Raw genomic sequence first — 13,208 nt, 5'->3', positions numbered from 1 at the left:
GTTTTTTTTTTATTGTCATTGACACCAGTTTAAAAAAAAAACATTTTTTTTTTTTGTTTTGCCAAACATATTTGATGTTACAAATTTTTTAATAAGCTATTTTGTTTAAAAGTACCACAATCGCAAAGCAACCCTAAACCATATTGTAATCGAATAGATTTAACCTACTAGTCATACACAATCATTTTCGCATAAAGAGATCGATGCTTGTACTTAATATGGCCATGTATGCATAGAGACAATCCTAAAGTGGGAAATCAAAACGCAGCATAGTATATATGATTCTGGGACTCCCCACTATGTTAGCATACAATCGGTTATAGTTCACAAAGCACATGATTTAGAAATGAAGAGAGATCGAGTTAGTCTTGTTATGGATTAGCTCAATAGTTAACTAACTCAGAAACATTTTCAGTAAAAGTATCTTGAAATTATTAATTAAAATGTAAGTGGTTGTTGGGAAAAGCACTTGACGTGCTTCTTAAATAAGCACATAGCAACTACTTCATGAAAGAAGTACATATATAACGTGTGTTCCTGAAAGAAGCATGTGTTTCCTAAGAGAAAGCACACAGCATGTACTTTCTGAAAGAAGTGCAAGACTAACAAGGCTACATCAACATTCACACGTTATAACAAACACATCTGACCTGTAGTAGCAGAGTTCATTGCAACTATCTCAACCAAGCAACACCTTCACGTCCAAGAAACCACCAAGCAGTCTTCTGCACACTCACCAGGGCTAATACAATTTGTCATACAGTGGAGATCAATATGATTGTATCTAGCGTGTGCAGCGATCCAGCTGGTATTTATAGGAGCTCGAGACTTGGCAAACCAATCCATCATAGAATTGCTAAGTTATCCTATAATTACCCAAGAGCTTGAGTTCATGTTCATATATATATATATATAGTCTAGGGAAAACCATATAGCTTCTAGATACTTGGATTAAGCACACAACTAAACTGCTAATAGGATTACATATAGAATTTAAAACTCCTATCTGAAGTACCAATTCAATAACAAGTCTTAGAACCAATATAGGTTGGGTTGAAGCTGAATTAATTTCATAATGCACTTCAAGTGCTTTTCTGAACTCCAAAACACTACTTTTCACTTTTATGTCAAACATAATTAAAAGGACTTTTGGTAATTAAAATTGTTTTTAATTATTTTAAAAGTACTTTCAAACTGACCTCATAATCTTGAGCTTATGGATTATTAAAAAACAATTTCTCAGGAAATGAAAGTCGAGCTCTTTCTTCTCTATCGTTCTCTCTCTTGTGTGTAATGTTTTCCACTATATTTCTACAACATTATTGGAGTTTATTTTGAATTGGTTTTAAGTTAAGTGCTTACTTTCTATAATGTAACGACTATGTTTTTATTTTATACTTTGAGTTATAGAAAACTAGATTTTAATCCTTAAATTAGGTAAAATTCAGATTAATGTCTGGTACAAGATTCAAAATTGAGTTTAGTCCCTGGATTCTATTTAAATGTCAACATTCATATTCATGTCATTTTTATATAATTTTTTTAGCAATTTCATAATTTTTCTTTTTCTAAGTCTACATTACTAATTCATTATTATAACATATTTCGATACAAAATATTTAAGTACAGACATTTCAGTCCAAACAAGTCAATTCCGTACATTAAAATCAATATATAACCTAACATTAGAAATTTTTAAGTTTTGATATTTTTTCAAGAACTAATGTTCAAAACCCGGTTTAATATAGTAGGCAAGTTGCGATATAGATAACAGAAAGGGTGGGAAGCTCCACTCTCTAGTACACTAACCATCCCCACGTCTCATCATCATCATATTTATACTCCTTTGATGGGATTATCACCTTGAAAAGATGAATCCCCTCATTATTATAATCAAATCTTTGTTAGATGATAGCATTTAGTACGATAGGAGAGTGGGGGTGATATGGAAGATAGAAAAGTGATATATATAAAACCACTGTTCTATTGACGTTTGATGCGCAGTTTACATACAAATACGCAAATCCAACCCAGAACTAATCCATCCAACACAAACTAAGCTGGCTTACAGCCTTACACCCCAACTCTCTTCACGGCGCAGTTCAGCAACACCTGGTTTGCACTTTCTACCTCTCAAACTCTTCACCTAGCTCACAATTGGTTCATCACCCAAATACCTTCCCTCCATAAATGGCTTCCTCCATCAACTTCCAAATGCCACATCTCCACCATGTACACCACAAATACTACTACAACATCAAGCAGTACGGGAAGTACTACTACAACATCAAGCAGTACTGGAAGTACTACTACTTCCACTGGGCGTCACCCAACGTACCGCGGTATACGGCGCAGGAGCAGTGGAAAATGGGTCTCAGAAATCCGAGAGCCCAAAAAACCTAATAGGATTTGGCTAGGCACATTTTCCACACCTGAAATGGCTGCGGTTGCTTATGACGTGGCTGCTATCGCTCTCAAGGGTCAAGGTGCTGAGCTCAACTTCCCCAACTCCGCTTCTTCATTGCCCGTGCCAGCCTCCACTTCGCCACGTGACATCCAGGCGGCAGCATCCTCCGCTGCTGCTGCCATGGGAGTTGCAATTGATCACGGTTCTTATTCAAGGAGTGAGGTGCAGGGTGATCAGCAAGATGCTTATCAGGCTCATAAGACAGTTGATGAGGCTGATAGATTAATGCTGAATCAGGAGTTTGTTGATGAGGAACTGATCTTCAATATGCCTAACGTTCTAGTGAACATGGCTGAGGGAATGCTTCTTAGCCCTCCTCGCTTGGACATAGCTGGCGATGATGCTATAGTTGCTGATCAAGAACAAGGAGACCATAACCTTTGGAAATTTAATTAAAATCCCAGCTTAATTTTATCAACAGTATCAAAACGAGAAAAAAAGAAATGAAAAAATATAACCGAAAATTAAAAGAAAAAACAGAATAAAAGGACCTAACCCTTGATGTATCTGCAGGGGGTCTCCATGAAAACCTATGAAATTGTTAAATGCTTGTTTCCTTTATTTTGTTTGTGAGAGTTATGTGATTGTGCAGGATTTCAAATATATAAGGAATTGCTGTGTTGTTGCGCCTTTCTGTCTGCATCTACACATTCTTCATTAGAACACAATGTGCAACGAAACTTTTACGTGTGTTTGATAATTTTGTTTTGCTAATTATGTAAGTTCGCTGAATCAAACAATACTGTGAGGAGCTAATTAATACCGCCTAAATCTCTATTTATATACGTGAAAAACAAATTAGAAAATGAAATATATATCTCATCCACTTTCCAATATGTGGAAAACAAAAAAATATCACCATAATCAAAATCATGTGGTGTTTTTCTCTGATTCTGCAGCGAGCTGAATAATCACGTCTGAAGTGCATCATGAAATGGAACGATGCAGTTCAAGAGCCGTCCAGGACCAAATTATTGCTTGACAATTTGACAATATGTATAACTTCCCCTAGAACCTTCCAAAACCTTGAAGCAGATAAAGGCCACCCTGAAATTCTGCAAAATGAAATATTAAAATGGAACGATGATAATCATTCTAGAATTGCATAGAAGCTAGCTAAGCGTTCAATCCATGGTTCAGTTTTAGTTCCTTCAGGTTTCAGAGCAAATGTCCCTATAGTTTGGTTTGGAAATTAAAGCAAATAGGTTGAGAGATTTAGTCAAAAGAATAATCAAGTCCTACGTTGGATTTTATCAAATGTTTGATATTTATATATACGTGCGTATATAGAATAGTGCTGTCTTTTCCAGATTCAGAATGTTCAATCAGGATTAATCCCATATTAAGATGTCATTCTAGTATGAATAATGTTTGATTGGTAAAACCATTTATCAAAAAGAACATTAATATAAAATTATTATTTATTTATACAAAATTATTGCATATTTGTGCTTATATTCTTCAAATTAATTAACCATGTAATTTGTGTTACTTAAAAGAGTATCCATTAGATAGCAGGGCCGCTCGCTTTCTCTTTCTCTCGGGAAGAACAAAAAGGCCAGCTCGCCTCCAACTCCTTCCTTAGGTTGGGGTCGGTTGGCAACCATTTATTTTGTGCAATTATCCTTTTTCTCTTTCCCCTTTAGAATCTTCGGCCATGCCTTTGGTAAATGGCTTGTTTTGCCGGTGTGCTTTACCAATTTTCCGGTGTTTATCAGCGTATTTTGTCTTCGGCAAATTTAACATCTATCCCTGTAATTGCGCTTCTTCAACCCCCAACATCCATCACCTTCCCTCCTTCATAAGCTCCCCCTTCTCACACACTACTCCTCCCACAACGTTTGCTCAAAGTTATGAGCGGCAAACCTGATTTAGCCGCCATATCTCAATCCTTCCCTCATTACCCCTCGCCTGACCGACAAGCCGAAATATCGGGACCAAGCGTCTTGCAGCTTAGCCCAAGCGAGGGTGTTTTAAATGCGCCTTTAGCCCTATCGTCTTCTAAAAGTTTGTGTTTTTGGTTCTTTACCAGGGGTATGTGAATGTGGATTGAATGGGGTGGTTCTTTTCCTGCCGCGGTTTTAGTGGCGAAATTTGGTCTGGACTGTTTTCTTGTTGTGGGGTTAAATTTTTTGTGTTGCAATGCCTTCGTCGAATCCAACGCGGAGTTGATTTTCTTAAGACAGGACCCTTGTGGCTGCTGGCAAGGTGATAGTGGTAGCAGTGGTGGGGGGGGAGTTGCGTTCTATCTTTGCGGGGTAAGGATTAGAATTCTCTTTTTCGTTTGTTGAATGAGCTTTTTGGTTATACCAAATTTTATTGGGTTATCTGATTGTAATGTGTAACAGTGGAAGGCCCTTCCATCATTGAAAAAAAAAAAAAATAACCATGTAATTTGAATTAGATAGAGCTCCATAAAAGTCTATGGCCACCCTACTCTTTGTTGACGAGTCATTCTCAACAAGTTTATCGCCTCTGACGTGGCTGCCTAATAGTGGTAGAAGTTACCAGGGAATGTCAAAGATGGATGTTGATCTTTCACCTTCCTATGGTTGGAACCTACATGCAAGGATGGTAGGAATATAGACTCTAGGCATATCAAAGAAAAACATTTTTGGTAACAACATAGGTAGAACATACTTCTATCGGCCACATCATCTCTGAAATGTTCAAAAAATATTGAAGAGGTTGAAAAAAGAGTGAAAAAGGATGTATAATAATTTTGCACATGTTTACAAAACCGATTAAAAGCTATGTAGAGTTCACAAATTTTATGAAAAATGATTATTGTTGAGTTTTTATAAAAGTTTTCGCCGTGCTCAATAAGGAAAATGTTATAAGCTATTTATATCTAGTCATATTTATTAAATTAAATAAGTATTATTATTTTTATACAGTATTTTTGCACAATAACAAGACCTAGTTTAATTTCCACCAAAATATTCAATAGTTGGTACTTCTATTTTACCAATGGACTGATTGAATCGGATATGCTCCCTTCTCTGCAACGTGTGATGCTCCTTTCTCATAGTTTAAATTAAATTAAATTTTGAAGCATCACTTAAATAAAATAAAATAAATAAAAAAGATACTAGTTGTTGTAGCCTATTTTATCTGACTAAAGAGAGAGGGCCGACAACAAGGAAGAGAGAGAGAAGATGTGTTTGTAGAATCGTAGGGGAATATGTGTGTTGAAAGATATGTTATCCCCCTACGTACTGTCTTAATTTATAGTAGTAAAAAGGAGAAGAAATCTTTCATCTCTAAGGAATACAAGTCCATATAGGAAAAGATAACTAGAATAAAATCTAATCTAGGATTTACACTATCACACTTAAACTACGAAAGTTCACAACACTCCCCCTTGAGTGTGTAAATACTCAAGGTAGATGTTAGCATCATGGAGAAGTTGAGGAAGTCGATTCGTCGGCACTGGTTCTGGGAACAATGCTTATTCTCAATAAGGTAGGAACTTGCATAAGGAAGTAAGTCTCACTAAAAAAACCCTAAGGCTATGGCAAAAACTTGAGTACAGACAAAATCCATAGTCTAAGGAAAAAAGTGTGAGAAATGCAAAGTAAAAAAAAAACATCTACGGGACGTCATCAAGGATATGACCAGCCTAAGGCGAGTGCCTCGTTAAAACCTAGTGGGAAAAATGCTCATGATCGTAGGGAAAAAGAGTACATTAAGATCAAACAAGTATTCTTTAGGATACTTCCCCTAAGTTTGACACCATTCCAAAGAGAAATAGCAATGTTACAACTCAGAAAGTTTACACATACCAATTCCATGAATAAGCTTCTAAAACGTCACCTTCGGTAGTGATTTGGTGAAGTAGTCGGCTAGATTGTCTTGTGAACGGATTTGCGTGACTTCAATCATCTGATGCTCTTATTGTTGATGTGAGAAGGAAAACTTCGGCGCAATGTGCTTGGTGTTGTCTCTTTTGATGTAACCCTTCTTGAGCTGTTCAATGCATGGTGCGTTGTCTTCAAAGATCGTCGTCGGGACATCTATGATGATGTAAAGATCACATGAGCTTTGAATATGGTCCACAAATGCTCTCAACCAAAAGCATTCCCAAGTTGCTTTATGTAAGGCGAGAATTTTAGCATGGTTAGACAAAGTGGCAACTAAGGTCTATTTAGTTGATCTCCAAGAGATTGTGGTGCCTCAAACGGTAAAGATATAACCCGTTTGAGAGCGCGCCTTGTGCGGATCAGATAAGTATCTTGTGTCAGCATAACCAACAAGGTGAGAATCGACTCGAGAAGCAGGGGGTGCTGCATGACTCGAGGATTCGTAGGGATAGAAAAAGTCCAAATTTGTAGTACTCTTAAATTGGCGAAAGATGTCCTTCATGCCAGTCCAGTGTCTGCGTGTTGGTGCATTATCGTATCTTGCCAAAAGATTAACAGTGAATAAGATGTCGAGTTTAGTGCATAGAGCTAAGTAAAATAAAACGCCTATCTCATTTAGATAAGGAACTTCAGGCTCCAAAATCTCTTCATCATCCTCCTTAGGAGGTAAGATATCTCGTTTTGCATCTAGCAATTAAACGACCATAGGAGTACTCGAAGGCTTTACTTTATCCTCATTAAAGCGGTGCAACACCTTCTGGGTGTAGTTCATTTGATGTACTAAGATTCCATCCGAATGGCACTTTATCTCAAGACCGAAATAATATCGAGTATTTCCTAGATCTTTCATCTCAAATTCTGACTTCAATTTTGCGACAATTTTCGCGAGCTCTTCAGGAGCTTCAATAAGGTTCATGTCATTAACATATACTGCAACTATCGCAAAATCGGAATGTGACTTCTTAATGAACATACAAAGGTATAGTTCGTTGTTCACATATCCCTGACTAGTCAAATACTCACTCAAACGGTTATATCACATTTTTCTAGATTGCTTCAAACCGTAGAGTGAACGCCTCAGTCGAATTGAGAGCGTTTTCTGGGGTTTGGAAATATTTGATCCAGTCAATGTAAGTCTTTCAAGAAGTTTCAAATAAATTTCCATATTAAGATCCCCATAAAGATACGCAGTTACTATGTTTATCAACTGCATTCTCAATTTTTCAAAAATTATCAAACTGGTAAGGTAGCGAAAAGTAATCACATTCATAACAGTGAATTAGTTTCATCATAGTCAATCCCTGGGCGTTGTGAGAAGCCTTGCTCAACAAGATGATCTTTGTAACGCACAATTTTGCTCTTCTCATTACGTTTCTAAACGAAAACCCATTTGTAACCAACGAGCTTCACATGTGGAAGAGTATGAGCTACAGGTCCAAACACCTTATGTTTCTCAAGCGAATTGAGTTTGACTTGGATTGCTTGTTTCCATTTTGACCAATCAGTTATACATTGACATTCATGAATGGAACGAGTTTCAATGTCTTCACTCAACATGATTTCAGTAGCTATTGCATATGCCTAATGCATCATGAATGATCATCTTATTTATACTCCACACATCATCTAAGCTAGCATAATAAACCGAAATCTCATGATTCTTGAGAGAATGACTTGATTTTTCAAGGACGCTTCCATAATCTAGAATTTTCTCATGAGTTGGATAGAATGAGTAAGTAACAGTCGGATTCACGGTAAGCTCTTCAGGGACCTATGTCGTGGGTTTCCTCTTCCAAGAGTGTGAATCCTTTGAACCAAGAGGTCTGCCATGTTTTTGTGTAGGGGCAGATGATTGGCTAGCCGTTAATGTACGTGGATCACCAAAGTTGGCGTCTCGGGCCTCCAGGAGGGAAGTCCGTCATACATTTGGTACTTCTATTTTTGCAGCTGCATTCGCAGCTGGAATATGTGATCTTATCACTCACGCTAGATCGGTGTAAGCATCTAGCATGCTCTAAAAATCTAATATACACTGCACTTCAGTTTCACACTGAGCAGTGCGGAAATCTAAATGAGAAAAAGTGGAAGTCGTCTATGATAATTCACGTCATCATCAGGAATGTTGACTTTTTTATCTCCCCCTAATGATGGAAAGACTGTCTCATAGAAGTGACAATCCGTAAAACGAGTGGTAAACAAATTGCATGTCAAAGGTTCTAAGTAACAAATGATCGAATGAGAATCATATCCGACATAGATTCTTATCCTTTGTTGAGACTTTGTTTTTATACGTAAGAACGGCGAAATAGGCACATAGACCGCACAACCAAAAACGCACAGATGTGATATATTGGGTTCCTATTCGATAATCAACTGAATGACACTATATGGTTGGATTACAACAGGCCTCAGGCGGCCAACATGGCTGTGTGCAATATTGCATGGCCCCAAGCAACTATCAGGAGCTTGGTACGTATGACCAATGATCGAGCACTCATTTGTAAGCACTTAATGAATGCCTCTGCCAGGCCGTTATGGGTGTGAGCATGGGGTACAAGATGTTCAACTTCAACCCCAATCTACATGCAATCATCCAAAGCTTTAGATATGAGCCCTGAGCTTGGTAACCTAAGCCAACAGTTTGGAAAATGCAGCATTCCTTGTGGACAACAAGCACACATGTGACCAACATGTGGAAGCATCAACCAAAACCATAAAATATCTAAATGGTCCACATAGATGGTAAATCGGTCCACAAATATCCCCCTGAATCCTTTGTAGAAAAATGGGAGGATTTGAATGAGTCTTGTCATAAGAAAGCTTAGTCTTAGTAATAAGCTTTCCTATAGAACATGTTTAACATGCGATTCCTTGAATCAAACCTAAACTTTGAATTAGTGGATGCCTGTGTGATGATTTGAGGATACGGCGCATCGCTATTCGTCCAGGATATCCCAAACGATCATGCGAGAGTTTGAGCCGACCATATAGTGGCTGCCTATGGGGCATATGGTCGTAGTATACAGATCACTCGGGATACGCTTTATCTTCTTTAGAATATATTTCTAGCCATATTCGCAGGAAGTTATGCACATAAATTCAACTCCATTTTCTACGTGGGTTTCAACATGGTAATTATTATGTCCTTAAAACTCAACAACGTTCTTTTAGAACGTGGAGAATAAACAGCCTCATCAATGGTCAAGATTGTACCATTGGACAACATTATACATGCCTTACCGTATTGTTCGATCGCGTTGGATGAGCCTGAGAGGGTTATTAGAGGTGTATTCTTAGGTATGAAGTTAGCGAAATAGATGCGTTCACGTAAAATGGTGTGCGTGGTTGCACTATCTACCAGACAACTAACTTCTACACTAGTCATACCTAGAATGAAAAATTAATTTGAATTAGTCACCTGCAGAGAAGTTCTAAAAAGCAAATATCCATTCAAAATATTTTTTTAAGTATTCAAGGATGGAAATTAATTAAAACTTAATATCCAAAAAACAAATCACCAACAAATAATCCAAACATAAAGGAAAAATTGTTAAAAATTAACCAAAAAAACAAGGAGGGGGTTTAGCCATTACTATGGAATTCAACCCCATTGTCTTATTTCAACTAAAAAATAAGTCTATGTCTAAGATTATAATCTTCCATAGGTGTGGTATCCTCCTGAAAGTTAGAGACCTCCATTTTGTTACTTTCTGGTTTATCCACTTGCACAAAGTTTGATTCAAACTTCTCACGACGATAATGATATTTAGTGACTACCTTCTGGGGAGCTCAGTAAACACAGGACCAATGGTCCTTTGAACCACAGTGATAACACATATCCGCATCCATGGTTTCAGGTGCTTTGCCCTTATTCTTGAAGTTTGGGGCCTTGTGAGCGAGGTTTGGGCGCTTCGGGGCTTTGTGTCCTCCCTTAGATAGGCCTTGGCTATGTTTACCTTGGTGAGATGGCTTCTGGCCGCCCCTACCACGCCTCTTTTGGTGTTTTGGGCATTGGTTCATGCTATAGTGTGCTTCAGGCACAACAGTCGCCCTAGTAGGTTAAGCTTGATGATTTTTCATCAACAACTAATTATGTTTTTTAGCGAAAAGTAAAACAGAGATCAAATTCAAGAACTTAGTGAACTTTTGAGCTTTATATTGTTGCTGCAGGACAATATTAGTAGCAGAGAAGTTCGAATAGGTCCTTCTCCAAGAGATCCTCTTCGGTCAAAGTCTCATTACAAAACTTGAGAAGTGATCGGATTCGACAAACTTTAGAATTATATTCATTCACAGACTTAAAGTCTTGGAAGTGCAAATGTTGCCAGTAATGTCTTGTTTCAGGTAAGAATATGTCATTTTAGTGATCAAAATGATCAGCCAAAGCGACCCATAGTGCTCGTGGATCCTCCTCAGCAAGATATTCAGTTTGTAGAGCGTCATGAATATGTCTTCGGATGAAGATCATAGCGGTGGATTTCTCAGCTCTGCCAACAGGGTTGTTCGTCTCATCTTCAATGGTGGGATGCAAATTCTTTGCAATGAGGTGAAGTTTCACATCTTGAACCCACTTGAGGTAATTCCTTCCAGAGACCTCCAAAGTGGTGAAGTCGAGTTTGTTCAAATTTGACATGTTCCTATCACAAAATAAAGTACAAGATGTGATTAGTGCAATGGAGAAAGAAAAATCAATCGATTCACGTAGGAGTAGAACATTCAGGTTTTAATGGACGTGTATTGGTTAAAATTTGTATGAAAAACTTCGGGTGTTCATGGGTGATGTTTTTAATGAAAAACTTCAAGTTTTCAAACAAGGCATGCTTATAGAAACTTCAGGTTTCAAAATAATTATGAAATTCAGGTTCATATGTTCCTACAGACAAACACATATATATACACAAAAATATGCAACAAGAAAAATATGCAAATAGAACTCCAGGACTAAAATTATAATTGAATTAAGTATTTGGTCTTAGGGCCAAATTAAAGTGTGGGTCCAGGCCCAGATTGGGCTAGGTTGATATTAGGTATGCTGCAAGCCTAAAGCCGAAAGAGAAAAGAAGAAACAGACTGGATCCAAAAGAAGAGCCCATAAAAGGTATAATCTGGTGCAGCGCGAAAAGTGAAACTGGGTTGGACGCGATCCAATGTGCCGGAGTGTTTGGGACACCATAACCCTCTGGCTGGTGTCGCACTTGGGCCGAGTTTCAATATATGGTCTGGAATCTGGGAGCCCAGATTGCTCTGTCTCTCTAATGAGCTTCAAATAGAACACCAAAGCCTAAAGGGCTGGTGTTGGGATCGGATGCAGCTAAACCTTAGTAGGCTTGGATTAGAACCAAAACGTCCTAACGTTTGCTGGGTAAGGTCGCCGGAGCGCCGCCACTGCTGGTGGCTGTGTTCTGGGTGAATATTAGTTGGGGGAAGCATAGGTTCAACCTCGAACCCTATATTAAATGGAAAAAATTCAATTTCTCGACATTTGGGTGTGGAAAACCATGGGGATTTCAAGTCAAAATCCTTGAAAACTTAATGAAATTCAGCAGGAATTTCAATGAACATCATTAGAAACGATGAATTTGTCCCAAAAATCACAACTTTAGGTTGTGGTTTTTCGATGGAAGTCGACGTTGGTGTCGTGACTCGGCTGTGGACGAGTGAAGGTTTTCTAGGGAGATAGAGAACTGCTGGCTCTGGACTAGTGACTTGGTTCGACTTAGCCACACAGGTTGCCGGCCTGGGCGAGTCAAGGTCCTGGGTTCGAAGAACCTTAGCGCTGTTGATTTCAATTTTGTTTCTTTTCTTTTTCAATTCAATTTGATGCATGTACATATATTTGATGTAATTCATGGCAATATCAAATTCACATAATTCAATAATTATGAATATAATGCATACACAATTTATGTAGAATCTAAAATTCAAAAAACGTAAAGTTGGGTCATGCATTATGGTGAATGTTCATGCTATTAGGGGTGAAAAAATATTGAGATAAAAACCATTGTTTTGGAAGAACCTGATTGCGTGATGATATGGATGAACTGGTTTGATGTAGAAAAAGCTTTAACGTCATATTCCTAAGCACAGTGGTAGGAGCGTGTTGATAACGTGTTGTAGCCTATTTTATCCGACTAAAGGGAGAAGGCCGGCGGCAAGGGAAGAGAGAGAGAGAGAGAGAGTATGTGTTTGTAGAATCGTAGGGAATATGTGTGTTGAGATGTATGTTAACCCCTTACGTAGTGCCTTCATTTATAGTATTAAAAGGGAGAAGAAAATCCTTCATCCCCAACGAATATAATTCCATATAGGAAAGAATAACTAGAATCAAATCTAATTTAGGATTTACACAATTACACTTAAACTAGGAAAGTTCACAACACTAGTGAACTTAAGATATTAAAAATATGCTACAATTTGTACGGTTATGCAAAAGAAACAAATGAATAAACGCAAAACTGCCTTGACACCTCCTGTGAAGCCTTTGGGCAGAAATTTTTTTAAATTCCTTTTTTTTTTTTTTTAATTTTTTTTAAATTCCTTTTTTTTTTTTTTTTAATTTTAATTTTGGTATTCTCCCAACACTCATTCTGACTTTGCTACTAATTAAAATTCTGTAAATTAAATGATATGAAAGTTAATAATTTGAAACCAAGGTCTAAAATATCGATATTATCGGCGAAAAGTCTCAATCTTGCGCATAGAGGGGATTCGAACCCCTCCCATTTTACTCCTTCAACACCTTGACCACCATATCACTTATGTTTTTGTGAAAATATGCTAAAATATTTATATATATGGTTTTGGGGATTTATCATTTGATGACTACTCTTTACAATACGCTTACTCTACACATAGAGATGATGAAGATAGTGAAAATT

At 37.6% G+C, this 13,208-nt stretch overlaps 1 protein-coding gene across 1 annotated transcript; it reads left to right on the top strand.

Moving 5' to 3' along the window:
• The first annotated feature begins 2,036 nt into the window (after positions 1–2,036).
• LOC103955227 (ethylene-responsive transcription factor ERF024-like) lies at positions 2,037–3,057 on the top strand. The gene has a single exon (XM_009367104.2). It carries the CDS (start codon positions 2,231–2,233, stop codon positions 2,861–2,863), a length of 633 nt encoding a protein of 210 aa, XP_009365379.2. The 5' UTR covers positions 2,037–2,230; the 3' UTR covers positions 2,864–3,057.
• The last annotated feature ends 10,151 nt before the right edge of the window (positions 3,058–13,208 follow it).

Source organism: the organism of the source record quoted next, unplaced genomic scaffold (assembly GCF_019419815.1).
Source record: "Pyrus x bretschneideri cultivar Hongxiangsu unplaced genomic scaffold, Pyrus_bretschneideri_v1 Contig47, whole genome shotgun sequence".
Taxonomy (NCBI): domain Eukaryota; kingdom Viridiplantae; phylum Streptophyta; class Magnoliopsida; order Rosales; family Rosaceae; genus Pyrus; species Pyrus x bretschneideri.
This window is presented reverse-complemented; position numbering and strand designations above follow the sequence as displayed.